General features: G+C 25.6%; 1 protein-coding gene and 1 pseudogene across 2 annotated transcripts in view; both read left to right on the top strand.

Annotated features, from left to right (window-relative positions):
• The window catches only part of LOC112597127 (calcium/calmodulin-dependent protein kinase type 1), a 317,179-nt gene extending 308,544 nt beyond the window's left edge, over positions 1 to 8,635 (top strand). For both annotated transcript variants that reach the window (XM_025343056.1, XM_025343055.1), the window contains one exon: positions 8,232 to 8,635. In XM_025343056.1, coding sequence (XP_025198841.1) covers positions 8,232 to 8,369 — 138 coding nt within the window. In that variant the 3' untranslated portion in view covers positions 8,370 to 8,635. The remainder of the gene's footprint in view (positions 1 to 8,231) is intronic.
• Positions 8,636 to 18,791: 10,156 nt separating this feature from the next.
• LOC112597116 lies at positions 18,792 to 20,504 on the top strand (annotated as a pseudogene).
• The last annotated feature ends 722 nt before the right edge of the window (positions 20,505 to 21,226 follow it).

Here is a 21,226-nt window from a genome sequence, read left to right as displayed (position 1 = left end):
TCGCTTGCCAAAAAATTAATTTACCTGGTTTAGGTACTGTTATAATTTTTTATACGAATTCTATATTTGTAGAGATAAGTAACGTACCCATAAGCGAACTTCACATAAAAATATTAATTAGTAAGTTTATTATTAAGATAAAAGATTACTAACGAATTCGTAGAACAAATTTAACACTGTGCATTAAAACATGTCTAGAGGTTTCAACTTTTAAGTTGTATACAACTGTTATTTTTTATGGCTCCATTAAATGTATGTATATTTCTTGAGTATTTATTTAATGACGCATCTGATTTAATTATAACAAAAATAATCCATCTTTTTCCAATATTTATTTTGTATATTTTTTTAATGAGGTAAAATATCTCATTTTAGCAAAAAAATATGTATGAAAATATTCACTGATTGATTTTATCAACTTCAAATGCATTGTTAAATCTCAATAAATTCTAAGATCGTTGCTGAAAACAAATCCACGAATTTTTTACACGAACGAACACGCTAAACTTTTACTCGTATGATAAAATTGTATGAAATATATATATAACATTTTGTGCCAATACTTTCTTATTACTACCACAAATACTGGATGGTTTTTTATCATATTATTTACTCCAGAAAGTGCTTAACTTAATATAATAATAACAACAATAGAAGGAATTTAACTTTTAAGTAATAAAATATGGTGTTTAGGAGGAGGCAATATTTCTCCTTTTCTCCTCCCCCTGACAATAACCAGTTTATCCACATAAATAAATATTCAAATACATCCATAGACCATGACAATAGTGCAGATAAAATTCTGAAACTACTATTAAGTCATAAAATAGAACAACTATTACTAATTAATAAAGTATATTTCTTACAGTATAATTATTGAAATACCTGACCAACAAAGTACTGTTTGATTTCAATTTTGGAATATAGACAAAATTATATGTTTACTAATTTTTATAAATATAAAATATAATAACAAACTTTTTCAAAACAACATTCTGTTTAAAATGTTATAGTAAGTTTAATATAATACATACTTCTGTACTTATTTGTAGTTCTTAATCGTATGCTAAATTTATTTTCACGTATCGTTTCATTAAATGGAGTTGTAGTAAATATTAATTTAAAAAATAAATATTTAAAATACTTCTAAAACTATCAATTGTATTATTTTCAACTAAATATATATTTTTTACTAGTCGATAATTCATATCAAACTGAGTATGTATAAGATTCTAAGATATACATTTATTAGTTTACAGTTATATTACATATAATAGTTAACTTATTATAGTTACATTATAAATAAGTATGAAGATTTAAAAACATCAATAAAAAAATTACTGATCTTATCTGAAATTCAAAATATTTAAACGCGTATTAATATTCAGTTATCATTAATAAATACTTTGACGTTTAGAAAAGTATCGTACTCCAAATTGTGAAATAAAAAAATGTATGTTGTCACATGAAAAAAAATAATAATAACGAAAATATTATTTTTTCTTCATAAAATTGTACGCTATAACTTATTAATACTTACTACTTATTGATAGTTCCTTCAACGGTGTACATTTTTATTGTTTTTGCATAAATACAAAAATTTACTTGTAAAATTATCGAATGCTGTCAAATGTTTAAAACATAGCGCATAATTTGTGTATAAATTGACACACTAGGTCACGTGGGGCTCTTATGTGTAACTATACACAACAAATCCGATTAACTCGACATGGCAGTCGAATTCCGCTAGACCAACACACAGACTCCAATCTTTATCAAATTACTACGTATACGCACGCTTATTATTGAAATCAAATTTACTACCGGGTTCGTTTAATAAATGAATAATTGTATCACAGCTGTCAAAACTTAGGAAGCGAAATTGAAAACACGCACTTTCAACGTATTGTGGTCGACATAATAATATAGCGACGTCATCTGTGCAGTGCCAATAGAGTATGCGTGTCTGTTACTATTGTTAGCCTAGTAAATTTTTTTTCATCTAACGATATCGCATCAAAAATGCTTTCATCGTAATTTCAACAGCATATCAACTTTTTTATTTTTGATCTAATGAAATTAGATTATTTTATTTTATTATAACATTGCGATTTCATTGTCAATGTCTTTAAAATTAAAGATTTTGAGATATGGTTTTATGAAAGTATTACTGTACAAGAGATACACAATTATTTCACGCGGAATTATTTGTTTATTTATTTATCTGAATAGCTAATGAATTATCCAAAAACAATTTAATTTTTATTTTAGCGTTTCTTAAAAATCAATAAATGGGTAAGAATGTACGGGAATTCTCACGATAAAACAGCCAAATAGTTTGAGGTCTATATATCATCTAAAGCTAAAAAATAAAAAATGAAAAAAATGTCAAATACATTATTTAAATAAAAAGTCGAGTAAAAGTTAACCGTAAAAATATTTTTAATAAATCCAAAAATAATAACGAGTTACAACAAAATTGTATACAATACGTCAGTATCGTTTAATTTTTGCATTTAGTGTGTTACGTTTGTATGCTTCAAAAATAAAATAAAAATACCTCGAAATTCCATTTCTTTTTAATATAGCACTACTTATGGTATATTATACTATGAAAAATGGTCCTATATTACTATGTTTATAAATATAATTTTATTATTATCTTACAAAGAATTAGAGTAAAAAAATTTCTCATCCGAATAATTGTTCCATAACAACTAACGACATAGTCTCAAACTATACGCCGTAAATTTTAATTTAAAAATGTCAAACGTAACCGCCAATGTCTTTATGTAGTTATCAAATGTCTTAATTATATCCTCAAATATCAATTATAACCAAAGCACTTTGAACTACGCACAATTAATGTTGGGACTATAGTTAAAGTTTATTAGGTTTATGTATATAATTTAAATTTTACGAATTCCATTAGTATTCAGTGAATTGTTATACGAAATAAAATAACTAAATATTGAAATGTGATTTTTCATTTCAAATTAGAGAAGACAGATCTCTGATGAGTTTAAATTCTTCCAATTTAAACGGAAAACTGTGTCAAAACTGAGACGAATAAAAATAAATTCAAAAGTATCGAGATTATGTATTCCTATAAGACGTAAGTTTTAGATCCTAAAATCCAAAAACAAAACCAAGTTATAGTTTAAAAGTTTCTGTTTAAACAAAAACAGTGACTTTTTATTTTTGATATTTTTTAATATTAATAATAATAATGTTTTTATTCGTTGCATCAGCGCATTCTACAGCTGGCTATTTAGGTGTTTAACGTGTATGTTGTTTTCAAATCTAAACTTTCACACTATTAAAAGTAAATTAATTAATTAAGACTCACCAATTAAATATAATACACTGTTACGTCAAACTTTGAAAAATTATATTTTTAAATCGTGGTATTTTGTTGCTGGACATACAATAAAATATATTTATCAAATAAATTATATTATACAAATTACAATAGTATATTTTAACAATAATTTAACTTTTGAAAAAAAACTGTATATTAATCATATAAATAAAATAAAAAATAAATAGCTTGTAGTTATCAATTAGCTTACGTTATTTACAACATTGTTTTAAATTAAAAAAAATATAATAAACATATTTTATAAATGACAGATGTAATATAATATAGATAATAATAATTATACCTATACATATTACTCATGATTTTAGAGGTTTATACATATGTTTAAATATAAATGTTTTAATAAATATTTATTAAAATTTAACAGTTTTGCTTGAAAAAATATATTTTTAATTTGATTTCATAGTTAAACTCCATGATTTTAATTTGTTTCTTATATCATGATGAAAATCAAAATTGATGGCTTGTATCTAAAACAAAAACGGACCCTGGCTGTGAAAATCTGTATACTCTAACACAGCGGTTCCCAACCCATGGGCCGCGGCACACGTGTGTGCATGGTACTGGGCCGCGAGCCATAGGTATAATATTAAACATTATATATATATATTATTATATTTCTGATCATAATAACATTCAATAAATTTTAACTATAGTATACAATAAGTGTACAAGTAACAAGTTTTAATCCAGATATTGACTTTCTCGTGAAGAATAAGCAATGTCAAAAATCACATTAAATTGTTTATCTTGTGATAAAGTTGAATTAAGTTTGTTTTTTTTTTAATAAACAATTATTTTTTTTAATTTTTTATTCCTAATAACTATATATATAATATATATAATGTATGACATGTTATGTTATATATTATAATTTTATGAAAACGTATATAGGTATGCTATGGATGGGCCTCAAATATTTTTTTACAAAATTAATGGTCCGCGAAACTAAAAAAGTTGGGAACCGCTGTTCTAACACCTAAATAAAGGGAAGTCCTATGACCTCCTACTCTTTTGAAATTTTGTATATTTTATATTCATTTATTTATAAATATTTCAAATATCTTAAAATTTGTAAATTAAGCATAATAATTATAAATAAAATTATTAATCAAATTTATCAAATTGTATTTATTATATACTAAAATTATAATTTAGCCCCCTCTATTTCAAGTTTCTAGCTTAAAGCTGTTTACTTAAATAATATTTAATGGCAACTTTAAATTTTAAATACTCGCTAGTTTTCCATCAACATGAATTGATGATTGTAGATGATGTGTTATAGTATTATAATTACTTACATAAATTAGTATAAACAGTGTAGTACACTATGTAAATCCTACAACACATATTAACCATAAATTATGTATAATCTTTGACGTTGTTACAAGTCTGCAACATATTATAATCAATCACGTATACCGTATTATATTCTGTGTTTAGAATTTATTTTTAGTATAGAGATCTTAATTTAGAATATTGCATTAAATCGTGTTCTACGAAGAAAAAATTATTTTAAAACTTTTTTTATCTTGGTCCTTGCTTGGCCATCAAAATGTTTTATTTTTTAAACCAATTGTACCTAATATTTAAATTTAAATGTAATATATATTGATTTACCACGATGACCCACTCTGTATAATAATATATTATGTATAAGCAAACTCTCGTCGAATTTAATTCATATATGCTTATAACACTTGCTATATATGTATGTTCATACACGTCGATGCTATTTACAGTATTATGTACTCGTACATAGGTAGTAGTTAATTGAATATAAAATATAAATTTTTTATTATGCTTACCTATAATCGGTGCCGTAAGTCGCACAGAGATACACTAATTAAATTTAACTACACATGCAGCTCGTATACAGTTTTAGCTATATTTCGACCTTTACATATAAAACAAAAATCTAATATTATGTACTTATTACTTAATTGTATACTATTATAAATAATAATTAATATTTATTCTATGCATTGTTCGTATTGGATACTTCATTTATTTAGATTACTTATTTGAATACTTTTCTTTTTTACTAAAAATTAATATACCTACCTACTAATCTGACATAATTTTTTTTTGGGAGATGTTATTTTGTACTTGTGATTTTCGTCACGACAGTTGACGAATTTTGCACCACTCTTACGATTTCAAATATTAAAATTTATCTGATAAACTTATCAATCTCTTTAATTTATAATAAATTTAACAATAAATTATGACATTCCTGACTTTTATATATTTTATTATTAAATTTAATATTATGTGTACCTGTATGTTTTTGGACTGGGTACAGATATTTTGATTTACTGACTCTAACCACAATTTTGGTTATCACTAATTATCACTACTTCTTATATTACTTTACATATTATTACTAAACAGTTAATATAGTTATACTTCATAATAAACAACGATATATTACATTTTTGGCTTAACTCAATTTATATTTTAAAAACATTTTCGACATCGTTAACGTTCAACATTGACGACAATAATAATAAAATTTACATTTATTTGACTTTTTTTTTTATTATTTGTAATTAAGTAACAAAATTAACTCATAACATAATGCGCTACTCGATATTTTTCAAATAACGTTAAAAAACAAATTTATATTTTATAAATTTCCTTTAAAGTGGAAAATATCGAGTAACGTGCTACGTTTTTATTTTATTTTACTATTTATGTATTTTTTTATAATTTACTTGATTAATGAATGATTTAAAACACATATTAATAAACTCAAAAAAATATTTTTTTTAATTATTTTAAAGAGGTATAAATTGCAATTGTTATAAGAAAAAAAATGGCAAAAATTACAATTTTCTAGTACAATATTTCTCAGATTATGTAATAAATCTTTTATCTGACGTGCTGCTTATGAAAAACTATTTATATACGAGTATGGTCAAGGATAAGTATAAATCTTGATACTTGAGAAACGATATATCAAATGATGCTATTTATTCGTTTAAATTTCTATATCAGCTGCTGAGCCACTCCCTTGAGTCACCCTCCGGACAGGTACGCTACTGCAATATAACGCAATCCTAACCTAACTCGTTGATTATTGATTAACAATAACAAAAATCGTTTAAACATATTAATATTATGAACCGTCCTTGTTCTGGCGAGGAAATAACCGACATTAGAGATGTTATAGAATAATATTACATTTTAAAAACCATACAAAACGTGTATTCATATTCGTGCATACGATTTTAAATTGGATTCTTTTGAACGGTATTTTAAACGTGTCCTTTTGTAATATTATTCAATGTATTTATTTTATTTATAATTATTTTGTATGTTATATTTAATAATTATAATTCACAATTTATTAAATTTTTTTTTTTTTTTTTAACGATCACTCGCCAAATTATTAATTCATTACCATGCAATATTTCAAACTATAACTAACTGTCACAGGCAACTAAAATCAAAAACTTAATCTAATAAGTAATTTATTACTACAATATAAAAGACCATAGTAAAATATGTTATAATAAATATTTAAAATTGACTAAAATATTTATGAGAATAATATCTGATTTTGATTAAATATTTATAAGTAACATTAATATTCTCATCCAGTAATTTCCTTGCTTAGTAAGAATAAAATATAAATTAATACATTAACTTTTAAAATATGATTTAGTATTTTATATTATAATATTCAATACAAGTTGTTACTTCTGAACTATGAGACGAACACTCGCGTATAACACAATATTTCTTAATACGTTTTTAACTTACAACAATCAATTGAGTGGGTTATACATGAATATTACAAGATTATTATTATTATTTTAACCGACGACTTTTCCAAAAATAATTTTCCCCGTAAATACGCGACAAAAATTAGCTTTTAATCATATTCTTGCATGCACTTATTATCTGATTAATTAGGTCGTTTTGCGATGAATGCAGTAATTAGTAAATATTATTGTTTAGTAATACTTCCTATAGTGTACCTAGTTTATACAATAATAATATATAGTGCATAGTTTCACATGTTTTATTTATGCCTTGTTTAGAAACAAACAAATATCATATTATTTATATGTTATAATTACAAATTTACATTGTAATTTAGTTTTAAGTCTACCTTATCAATCATTGCAATGTTTGTGTTTTTTATATAGGTAGGTGCATATTATTATACTATGTAGTACCTATAACATTTTTATTCACTTTAGTATTTCATTTTTTGTTTAATAAAATCAACTATAAAATATACTGGTATTATTATGCTCGTACAATAACACTCTTAAAGATATAGTGATCTATATCCAATTCGGTAATGATTTGCTGGATAATTGTTTACCATTTTTCTGTTATTGAATAACAGTATTATTATTTTTAGTAATAGATTTTATTTTTCATGTTATATAAACATTTTAAACATAGAAAATTTGTAGCCCAAACTTACGACGTAACAACGTGTTATAGAAATATTGTATAGCCAATACGTCTTAAAAGAGATTGGTATTTTTTGAGGAAATTATATGGCAGCTTTTTGAAAAGGTGTGAACTTATATTTTCGTTGTATGAGTGGTAAACCATAATTAGTGTGTATATTAAATGTGATTTGGAGCAGCGTATTTTTACTGTTTCAAATCTAATATACTCTAGACCAAAACCAAAAAATACAAATTAAATTCAATCATAAAAAAAAATCGAGCTAATTTGTCTCTTTTCTAGGTTATATTAAAAATTATTGGATATTTTTAAAATTGAATTGTATTAAAATCCAATGTTTAATTAATTATTGCTCATTAGTCATTACAATCGATAACCGTGTCTAATCCGTTCATTATATGTTAACTGATTGCAGCAAGCATACCATGCGACAACGGTGGTGCGACAGATGAAAAAAATGGCCTTGAACAGCGGAGCAGGAATTAGCCAGGATGCTAGAATGGACAACCAGGACTGTCTGGTCAACGGAATGACCGAATCCAACAGACTCTAAGAATTTCTCGTTTTACTTTCATATTATATTATCATGATTATTATTATTACTCTTCTAATTTTTAAATATCATTATTTTATTTTTATTTTTTTTTATTAACGAGAATAATTCTACACATATCTCTTATATTTATATATATATCAATCAAATATAAACTCTATAACCAGTACCCGTCACCTAATCAATTCGTCTATATACAAATATATTAAATCATAAAAAGAGACAATATACCATAGGTATATATTATGATATTACGTAAGTGTACTTATAAATTGTATAATTTGTAGGCGCGTATATGTATATTATATATATTATAAATTATAGTATATTAATTATTAGCATACAAAAATACGCGAACTTAATTTACTTTAAATCAAATAAATCAAATATTTTTGCTCATCATGATGACTTTGACGTTGTTTAATGAAATTTAAAAAAATATATAAAAATGTGTAGAATTATACAAATATTAACAATATTATTAAAAAAAAAAAAGACATTAGGCTAAATATATACACACACACACACACATTTATTAGTAAGTGTATTTTATTATAAATCGAAAAATACTTATTTTATGCCTTTACAACGCGCCATATCTTTTCCGTAGAATTTTTGCTTTCAATCATTCTAAATAATAATCATTGTCGATACGTATACATTTTTCGAGTAAAACGGAATCCGGCATTATTTAATATGTACATATGAAGTTTGAACACTTTATACTTCAATATACGTTGAAAACAAAAACTCAATTAATATTAATGAAAAATATAATATACTCGTATACCGTTGTACCGTTGTAAAATATTTATTCGAGAAATGATAAAATAATATAATATTATTACAAAACATTTCAACGTCTAAAAATTAGTACAGACACACACGTTATATAATAAAGTACTTTCGATTTTTGGATAATGATATTTATGAATAAGATTTTTTTTTATTTAATTCAATTTAATTTTAAATAGGTATGATATTGATAAATACAACAAAAAACACCTGCTTTTATTATATTATTATGTTTAATTGTATAATATATACAACATATTATATTATATTATCGTTCTAACGTTACATTTTGTTGTTAACTCTATTAGAACTTTAAATTATTATTATTATCATAATTACTTTTTTCAAAAAATAAAACTCACTAGCATTTACGTTATTATTATTATTAGTATTATTATCGTTGACATCGTAATAATTTTGTACTTCGGACTACTACATAATAAAATAATGACGTTAACATTAAAACTATACAATTATTTTAAGCTACCGATCGTTATACCTACTACAGTGTTGTGTGAAAAAAAAAATATGTTGAATCTTTATTTATAAAAAACTACGCTCAATGTTCATCAAATATAATATAAATCATTCAAACAGCTAAATATAAATTTTATTGTATAATAATACGCGGGTACACGGATAAATGGGCAACAAACTACATTAGATTTTCAAAAAAATACTTCGGATCGTTCTGATTATTGTTTTATGATGAATGATTATGATGATTATGACATAAGTAATTAATTGTATATGTTTCTCAAATACGTTTGCAATATGAATCTCGCTCACTACAGAAACCGATTAAAAAAACAATAATTTTATTATGATAATATTATAATGTTAAATAAATACCCATCTGCGAGCGTCAAGCATTCAAATATATAGGTACTTCCGCTCCCCCTTCAAAACTCTCGATACACTATCTGTTACCCGGACACAATCATTTCTTTTCCGTAGGCGGTTTAGGCTGATTAGCGTTGACCAATGTCGAACTACATCATTCGATTTTGAAATTCCTAACCGCGAGCGAGCGAGTGAGTCGTTTACTGCAATTATAAATATTTATCATAACAATAACCGCCTGTTAACGAAATTAACAAAATATAACACACCAATAATAATTCATCTCGTATTGTATTGTAATATTTTGACGCTTATTTCCGTGTCCTTTATTCAAAAGTCGCGTGTTTCGAATATATACATCAACATGCGAAGTGATAATATTATGTATACTATTATTTTTTTAACTATGATCACTACGTCACTATGTAGCATATTGTATAGACACACTTGATATTATAATATTATAATATAATAATGTAAAAATTTGACAACGTCTTGTTGTCGATATTTCGTTATAATTATTACTTATTATTTTTGCTACGATGACAAATTATTACCTACAAATTACAATAATATCGATTAACATTAATAAGCTGATGACCAACAATAAGAATAATAACACTATATTATATTATATTTTATTCGTATTCATATTACATGCCATTATTGTTGTTGTTGGTGTTACTATATTATTATTGTTTAGTTCGACGCGTTGTACGAGAACGCGCTTTTTATTTTACTACGCACAATATTATAACATATTTTTTATTGATTCTTTATGATTTGTATCTTACCAATTATTGCTGTTGTGATAACTCTGTTATGTATAATAATATAATATAATATTAGTATAATACGCTAGGTGGGTTTTTCTTTTCTTACCGTTTCAACGCGACCGTTTATTGTTTAACCATCCGATGAATCGCGAATAAGATACTTACGTACGTTTATCGTCATGTACTGTCATATTTTAATAAATCTCGCGTGACCATACGACATGCGTTACAGTATAATTAACTATAATTTGATCACTCAGTGGTGTGCTCAGATTTTTTGAAAAGGGTAGAAAAAGGATATATATTTTTGACTATTCTCAGACCACATTGTAACAAAAAAAAACATATTTATTCTTGCGTATACCTGCAGATGCTAGTTAATCATAATAATATTTCATTATTAATCGTGTGTCAAAAGGGATATTTATTTATTACCAATTTAACTTTAATAAAAAATTAAAAATCACAGAAAAAAATACTGAAAACACGATTGTTTTATTTTAACAATAAATTATGAGATAAAATCGATAAAATTAATAAGACGACCGCCCCCTTCCCAATAGGATGAGCACGCTACTGATAGTAATAATAACAATAATAACAAAGTTTATTTATCCATCATAAAACAACAAATAATATTATTACAATTTGATATCATTTTAATATGATGCTATTGCTTATTACCTATTTATCGTAAAACACAAAAATAATAATTGTAATCATGTCGTAAGTCACTATTAAGTTGTAATAACAATTATTAATAATAACGTAAAATTTTATCGGATCACAATACATATTATATAATACAGTCATCATAACATTATTTATGTTGTGTTTTAAAATATATTAAGTCTTATTTTTATTACATTTATTAGTAAAATTTTAATTTAATTTTTGTTATACTTTAATCATATATATATATATATATATAATTTTTTTATATGTTATAGTAATACAAATAATATATACACTCTATATACGAGTAATAATAATAATATTAATTGTTCTTCGCAACATATTTAAATGTAGTTTACAATTATTTTTTTTTCAAAAATTATTATTATATTATTTAAATTTTAGTGCAATAAATTTAGTTGACTACAAATGAGCGTATATTATTTTTCTTTGTGCCTACCTATATATCTACTAATACTTCATAATACTTATTTAGATGGCTGTTATGGATTGTGGCTACTTGTACGAAGATACTTGCAACGAAGTTTACATAAGCCTATTTTACACTAGTTTAGGTAGTTATTATCCAATGTTTTAGATTACTGGAACGAAATATACTTCAAGTTTCGGTTATATTAATATATCCATAATACATGAGCACATTAAGTATTAGAATGGATAGAATTTTGGTATTAGCCCAAATTAGTGTCGACGTATTCAACTTGTAGATAACGTGTTCTCAAATATACCTACTGAACACGACACACATGTGCACGATGAGCATCCAGCTTGATTCCGAAATAAATATACATTTAAATAAGTCGCTATTGCGTAATATTATGAGGCTTTTTCTTCATCTGACGTCAAGATCAATAAAACAGTTAAATTGTCGACTTCAAGTTTCTAATAGTAATTTGTATCTCATAGATGCTTATGTACTTGATCAAAAGTAAAAAATACATAGTACTTTTCAAAGTATTTAAGTATATTCGAGAATAACTAAAAAAAAATTATAGAAAATGAAACTATTTATGCAAAATTGATTAATTCAATAATGTTTTTTTTAGTTTTAACTCAAAGATGAATAAATATATTTATGCAATTTGTATCAAATATTTGTAGAAATGATCAAAATATTTTTATAGACAATGATAATTTTTTTTATATTATTTTGATTCATGTCAATAAAATTGTCATTTGTGAGTCAATTAAAAAATATAATTTATCAAAAAGTTTCATTAAGTAATTATTACTTATTGGCTACTTACACGAATTTTTTCAACGTCATTTCTATCTAGGCTATCTGTTACTTGCGTTGAACAATAAGCTTAATTGGTAATACTTTATACAATAATGACAAGAATTACAAATAAATACAGAAACCTCCAAATAGAACTTTTTCGTCATTAAATATTTACATATCATACGTATATGAAAAAAAATGTCGTTAATAATTTTGATTATTTTTTTTATAATTTAAAATCAATTAACTATAGAAACTTTTGAAATTATCATTAGGTGTTTACACACTGAAGTTTGTAAAATACCATTTAAACAAGTTATGTAGTTAGTGTGTAGGTGATATTTTCGTTTTTAAATTGTCGAGTTTATTATAATACCTACGTTTATTTAAAATTCAATAAGTTGCAATCAATAATTCTTTTTTTAAACTTTTTTTAACATAAATATTACATTGTTTAGGTACTAATAACTATAATATATAATTTATTAAAAAATTTAAGACGAAAGAAATTTTAAAAAATGTCATTGTAATTTATGTAAATAAAAAATAAAAAATGACATGAGGTTTTGACGAAATAAATTTTTGTCACATACAAATAATACATAATCAAGTACAAGTTACACATAGACAGGTCGTTTTATTTTTTTGCAATAACCGCTATAACGCTAAATTACAAAAATTTAAATATTATTTTTTTAAACATTTTTATTTTAAATTTTATTAAAACAATTTTCAAACGCACTATTTAAAATTATGTGTAGTATTATTATTGCTACTGCAGCATAGTCCATAGGAAGCTGCAAACCAGATAAGACACTTATTATAGTTTACAAAAAAACATATATTGTTCGGTGTATTTGTTCAGTTCTTGAGTACCCTCTAAACCGATCGAAACATGAGCGCCAAAACAAGATAAGAAAAAAATTAATCACGTCTAAGTGTGCTTCATTCTAGATATTAAATTTAGAACTATTTGTCGTTTAAAAACGCCTAATATGTATCCACTTGACACTTAGGTTTAAAATTAATCGACAAATGATTTTTCCGATTACAAATTATTTAACGTTAGAGTTTTTATATTAGACATTATATATTGTTACTTTATAGCACCACATTTCATGGGGCACAGATTATATTTTCATATTTATATATAGTAAACTGCATAGTTAGATACAATGAATTTTACTACAACAGTTACAAATAAAAGAGTCTCTTACATTTTGTTTAATAAACAAAAAAAAATAGTTTTTTACAATTATATATTATATATTAGATGATTACAAATATTTTGAAATACAAAGTATTAACATTGGTGCAAATTTCCATTCAAATTATATTTCTTTCTTATATTTATAACACTTATATCATAATATATAAGATATAGTTTAGTTTTGTAAGGGTATTAATTTTGATAACAGTTATATATATTTTTTATTCTTTATCTTTGGCACTTATGTCAAAATATTCAAAATATTGTATTATTGTTACACATAAAATACAAATACAAAATATAAAAATTTAGATTTTATTGCGAAATTTTTCATGGGCCGAAGTGCTCAATCATATGACAAATTCTTCATGAATTAATTTTAATAAATATATCTAATTTACCAAAATTAATTTTCCATCAGATATATTTTTAAAGCGGATTTGAAAAATTAGAATAATTATTTACAGTGTGCACTTTATAGTTGAAAATCTGTATGCAGTTTAGCGTATAGACCTATGATGATTTGTATTATATATTAAAAATTGTAATGAATTAATTGTAATTGTGTATTGATAAATGAACTGTTCAATGTTTTACTTGGGAGATCATCCTTTATTAATAACATTATCAATTTTCTCTTTTTTTGATTGTATTTTGACTTTAATATTAACCTTATTGTATGCTACTTGTATTACTTTCTATTATAAGTTTATTAAGATTTAAAACTTAAAAGCATATTAAGTTTAAAAATTCCAATAGTTATAATATAGATAGATGATCGATAACAATATAATATGAGCACTGCCTACTTTAAGAGTGCACACGCCCATGTCCTTGAATGAACATAGAATACCTAATATATTATATTGTCAAAATTAGAAAGTATGTGAAAAAAATTAATATATACATAATTTATATATATCAGCGTAATCTACCGTCGAGATTGAATTCAGCCGCGTTCACTGGCAGCTTTTTGCGTGCGTAGAATGTTTGAAGACAACACCAGCAGGTAGCGCTGCCTTTATAATCCGAATCCTTTGATCAAAAACGAAAAGTCTAATTAGGGCCCGGAACTTGATGCATTTGCATCTTTTTTTCTAATGCGTGTATACGAGGTTTGTCCTTACAGAAATTTCGCTTATATTATAAGCGATTCGAATGAACCATTTTTATTTGGCATTTTTTTTTTTTGTATTTGTCGGTAATTTTTGATTATATAGTCATTGTTTACTAATTTTGATGCATTTTTAGCGTTTTTACATTTCTCTTTTATATTATTTTGACAAAACTAAATATTTAAAAAAACTAACGTATTGTACGGCCCAATCCTTCAATTATTTGTCTAAAAATACCAATTTATTTTTTATAATTATTTTGTTTTACTGACATTATTTCTTATCTTCATTTTTAATTTAATTTAATTTGGGCCTATGACCCTATGTCTGTAAAAAAAAAAAAAAGCATAATATTCAATGTATAAAAATATTTACATTGTTTAAATTCAGAAGAATAAAAACGATGATTTCTTGATGATTTATTATTAAAAACGTATTTTTTTAAATGTTATGTTATTTTTTGGTATTTTTAAGGTCATTTTTTGATGTTTATAAGTCATTTTTAAAGATTTTTAGATCAAGTTCGGGCCCTAATAATAATTATTATTCCCGATACACATTAATTATTTTGTTATAGGTAGGTACGATTGGTATGAGCACTGCAAACCATGGTAATAGAATTCATTTCAATCTAGTTATTAGAATAATCGAATAATTTATTCAAATGTGAAATAATAATACCGACAACCGACATAATATTATCATTGATTTGTCAATGTATAATATATTCTATAATCAATAATATAACTATAATATATTAATGATGTTTTATGATTTAATAAGAGAAGTATTTCTAATTAATATTTCTGTAAAATATAAAATGTTTTAAAATAATATTTTTTAGTTAAGTAGGTACCTATAAAAAATTATAAACATGAAATAGATTAATTTATAAAAATGAAAAATTATGATAACGTTAAATTATTAAGTAAATACTAATACTAACTAAGAAATCGATAAATAAAATTTAAAATAATTTGATAATTTCCACGTAATTATTTTATCATTCGTGTGTTTACGATTACATTTGAAATGATTCTATTATTTAATTCGATTATTATTTATTAGCATCACTACTATTATGGATGGATAAATCAAATGGGGGCCTTTCATTGTTTCATTCCTACATTTACATTTTACATCCGGAGAAAGAGTTTTAGAAAAATTTCAATAGATTCTGCACAATTAAGATAAACAAAAAGTTGAAAGCATCAATGGACCTACAGGTTACATCAGCAACAAACGTACCAATTTGATGTGTTATGAATGTCATGAATTTATGATGTATTACACAGAAAATACTTAAATTCCATAAGTATAGTCATAGAGCTATTTTTTTTCGTAAGTTATCTAAGATATTAAATAATTTTAGTTTATTATTGAGTTTTTTATCTTAAAAATTTACTTAAATTTAAATAATAAGTTTCAATAAATTACTCCAAGAATTCGCATGGCAATTAGTAAAATCGTAGGTCAAATGTTAAAATCTTTATAAATACATAGGTATGCATAAAACAAATTTTTTTTATTAAATAATTTTTTTTATAATAACATATATTTTAATTAATTGTCCTTGCAACCTAGCATTAGTTTCAGATATTTATATCTTTATTGTCTATAGATTTTAATGCTTATACTGTAAAATTTATACCACCTTTAGATATTATTTTTTTGCTTGATTAATCTAAATTAAATAATTAATTGTATTTGATTTTCCATACCAAAAAAATCTTCTTACAATCCATCTGGATTTTTAAAATTGAAATTATTAAGTTTTGATTGACTAATTTTTGGAAAATTAAGAGTATACCAGTTGTTTGTTTAAAAGTACATCATAACACATGTATCCATCATATTAACATATAGATAACATGAAAAACTAATGTTCAGAAGTATCTGTTTTACTCTATGTTTTTAATATTATAATCAATTGATTTATTACCAAATTTAAAGGTAAAAATATTTATCTAGGGCTCTTGTCCCATAGATGCTTTTGATATTATAATTTTAAAGAAAATTATGATTATTATAAAATTTATAATTTCAAGGTGGTATTTTAACTTGCAAAAATTATAACTTTACATGCATACATGTATAGTAATATTGACGTCCGGATAACAGTGTTAGTTACATATCAATTAACACAATATAATATTGGCATTCAGATAATAGAGGATTTGTTTAATAGAGGGAGGTTCAGATAAACAAGGTTTTACTGTATAACAATAATATTAAACCAATGAATTACCTAATATTTAATAATTGTTTAGATGTTGGGTTAGCAATTTATTTAATTTCTAAAGTGTATCACACCATATTTTACAAAACAGAATTTTTCTTTTCAATTAATTTAAGTTTAGTTTTTAGCATTAAAAATGTAAGTACAAAAAATTACAAATGATAAGAAAATACATAAATTATTTTAATTTTTCAAAGATTTTAAAATAATTTACCTAATTCACTAGTTAAAATTATATCAAATATTCCTCATATAAAAGTAATATCTGGTGGTAGGCTTTAACACACGGCAGCAGTTAATAGTGTAGCAATCTATGCACACCTTGAGTTGTTCTCTTGGGAATGTCACTTTAATAATTTCAATAACTGTATTACTTACATCATTTTGCTTATATTAATGCACATGGTTAACCAATTTTTTACGTTATGATCATTTATTTATTTGACATGTAATATTTCTAATATAATAATAATTTAATTTAAAGGTAATAATAAATGTAAAATTATCATTAAATGTTTTATTCAAAATATATTGTTCCATTAAATAAAAATATAATCCTATTTTTAACATTATAATAGGTAATACGGCAATCTATTTTACCATTTTTTTTTTTTTTATCATAATATCCATGTCCTAGTTATTTATTTTTAATTTTAATTGAATATTTAATTTCAACATAAACAACAAAAAACTTGGGTATTGTTGAATAAATTGTTAACAAAATTATCCAATACAATTTAATTAAAAAAATAGTTTAAAATGTTTATCTTAATTTTTCTAAGAAATGCTAAGAATTGTAAAATGAGTATTAATAAATATTTGTAACTAGATTCTGTTAATGTGACAATGTCATGTTTCCAATAATTTAATTGAAAAAAATCTACCATTAGTTACAATTCAACCAAGATATCAAAATCATTGTCATCAGGACTTTTCCTCATAAGCCACAACTGTTTACACAACTAATAATAATAAAAACATATTTGTTTATGGCAATAATTAAAAAATATTTTGAATAATATTAAAAACGTTATTGATATCATTAAAAACAAAAGCGATTCGTTAAATAAAAAACAAAAACTATAAAGATATTATTTTTTTAAATTTTATAATATATTCTGTTTTTATTATACAAAATATGAGTTATATTGTTTTGTAATTATTAACTTGATGGCAACACGTTCCATTAACTCAAAAATAAGCGTACATTATTTATACTCCAAAAAAAAAAATCATAGGATACATAAATTTATTCGGAACGAAAGAAATTTGACGGATGTCGGATGGTAAGATAAATTTAAAATTTTCAGACACAAATTTCCTCAATCACATTATTCCATATCTATGACATCGTGAATTCGTGATAGCTGATAACATAATATTCGCAGTAATCAATCGTCGTATTAAAGGTTTGTAACCGTTACATCACCGTTACCGATCGGTATCCCGGGCCTGCGGGCTAATGCATAGGTATCATGGACACGTACCGCTGTTCGTCAACGACGTATGCGGATGCAGAGGGATGCGATAACGCAGCGCGCTGATAACGGAAATGTCGAGCCGCCGCGCACGCACGAATATGCGTTCAATCGATTCATAGGTCTTTGCAAACAGTTCTATTGAGCTAAGTAAAAAGGAAACGAAGCGAAACACCACCCGTCTCGACGCTCTCAGCAACGCGTTTCTATTTCCGCGGACATCTGCACACCGAAATCACATCACATCGAATCCGGTGAGACAACGGACCTTTCCTGTTCGTCTCTGGGGCGTCCCTACCCTCAAAAGTTGTTCGTGCCGCCCGCCCCTTAAACACCGACACCTCTATTAATAATTAATATTAAATAACAGATATCGCCATGATTGGCGGTCTGTTCATGTACAACCACAAAGGCGAGGTGTTGATATCGCGTGTGTATCGCGACGATATTGGCCGCAACGCCGTAGACGCGTTCCGCGTAAACGTCATACACGCCCGCCAGCAAGTTCGCTCGCCGGTCACTAACATTGCTCGCACGTCGTTCTTCCACATCCGCCGGGCCAACATTTGGCTGGCAGCCGTCACCAAACAGAATGTTAACGGTGCTATGGTCTTCGAGTTCCTCATACGGTTCACGCAGGTCATGCAATCGTACTTCGGCAAAATCAACGAGGAAAACATCAAAAACAACTTTGTGCTCATCTACGAGCTGCTCGACGAGATACTCGACTTTGGCTATCCGCAAAACTGTGACACCGGAGTGCTCAAGACGTTCATCACACAGACGGGCGTCAAATCGCAAAGTAAAGAGGAGCAGATGCAGATCACGTCACAGGTCACAGGCCAGATCGGATGGCGGCGCGAGGGTATTAAGTATCGCCGTAATGAGCTGTTCCTCGATGTGCTGGAGTATGTAAACTTACTTATGTCACCCCAGGGACAGGTGTTATCCGCACATGTTGCCGGTCGCATACTCATGAAGTCCTACCTAAGCGGCATGCCTGAATGTAAGTTTGGCATTAATGATAAGATTATCATGGAGTCCAAGGGCTCTAAGATTCTTGACGACACGGGCTCGAGGACGGCTTCTGGCAAGCCAGTTGTTGTTATCGATGACTGTCAATTTCACCAGTGTGTAAAGCTTTCAAAATTTGAAACCGAACATTCCATTAGCTTCATTCCACCCGACGGTGAATTTGAGTTGATGCGTTACCGTACTACCAAAGATATATCATTGCCGTTCAGGGTTATACCGTTGGTGAGAGAAGTAGGTCGTACTCGTATGGAAGTCAAAGCTGTATTGAAGTCTAATTTCAAACCTTCCTTGTTAGGACAAAAAATAGAAGTTAAGATTCCTACTCCCTTAAATACTGCTGGTGTTCAATTGTTATGTCTAAAAGGCAAAGCCAAATACAAAGCTTCAGATAACGCGATTGTGTGGAAAATTAAGAGGATGGCAGGCATGAAAGAAACACAACTCTCAGCTGAAATTGATCTTTTGGAGACTGACACTAAGAAAAAATGGACTAGACCACCAATTTCTATGAATTTTGAGGTACCATTTGCTCCTTCTGGATTCAAAGTCAGATATTTAAAAGTTTTCGAGCCAAAGTTGAATTATTCTGATCACGATGTTGTCAAATGGGTTCGTTATATTGGACGAAGTGGATTGTATGAAACTAGGTGTTAATCAAACAAAATTGTATGTATTTTAACAATTTTCCAATATTCTGGTCCAAAATTATTTACATACTAATTAATATTAAATATAATATTTATTTTATCATATCATCATATTTTTTAATTTATAATTCATTCAGTGTGTATGGTATGATTAATTATATAATTTATTATTATTTAGGCTAGTCATTTATATTAATTTTATATGCATAATAATTAATGTTTATATTTTAATGTAATTGATTTGATAAAAATATTGGCTGATATTATTTTATTATTACTATTATACCACCATAGTTAATTTATTATTTTATATATATACAATTTTTTTTTTTTACTTTTTTTGATCTGCTTTTTTTCTAGATAAGTATTTATTATTTGTTATACTGCAGCAAAATTTAAACAAATAGGTTAATAATAGTTATTATAATAATCAAATAATGATCCTATTTAGTGCTTTATTATAATATATATTATATTCAAATATAACGGAAATATATTGTGTTGTTATTATATACTACTATTATTGTTAAGCAAAATTAATATCTTATAGAAGTTAACTTTGTATTACTGTTATCGGTAGATTAAAAAACAATTTCAAGTTAACAAGAAACAATATTTTGTTGTCGCATCGCGAAATTAAATGTAATCGAGTTTCATTCATTATAAAATAAACTGGTTTAGTAGGACTATTATTGTATTTAAAAATTAATTTGAGTGTTTTGTTATTAAGAATTATGAATTTATTGATTAGTGATGATTGCTAGACTTTAAGAAAAGTGGCAACTAGCAACTAGCAAGGTA

Source organism: Melanaphis sacchari, unplaced genomic scaffold (genome assembly GCF_002803265.2).
Source record: "Melanaphis sacchari strain LSU unplaced genomic scaffold, SCAv2.0 Contig37_pilon_pilon, whole genome shotgun sequence".
In the NCBI taxonomy this organism is placed as follows: domain Eukaryota; kingdom Metazoa; phylum Arthropoda; class Insecta; order Hemiptera; family Aphididae; genus Melanaphis; species Melanaphis sacchari.
This window is presented reverse-complemented; position numbering and strand designations above follow the sequence as displayed.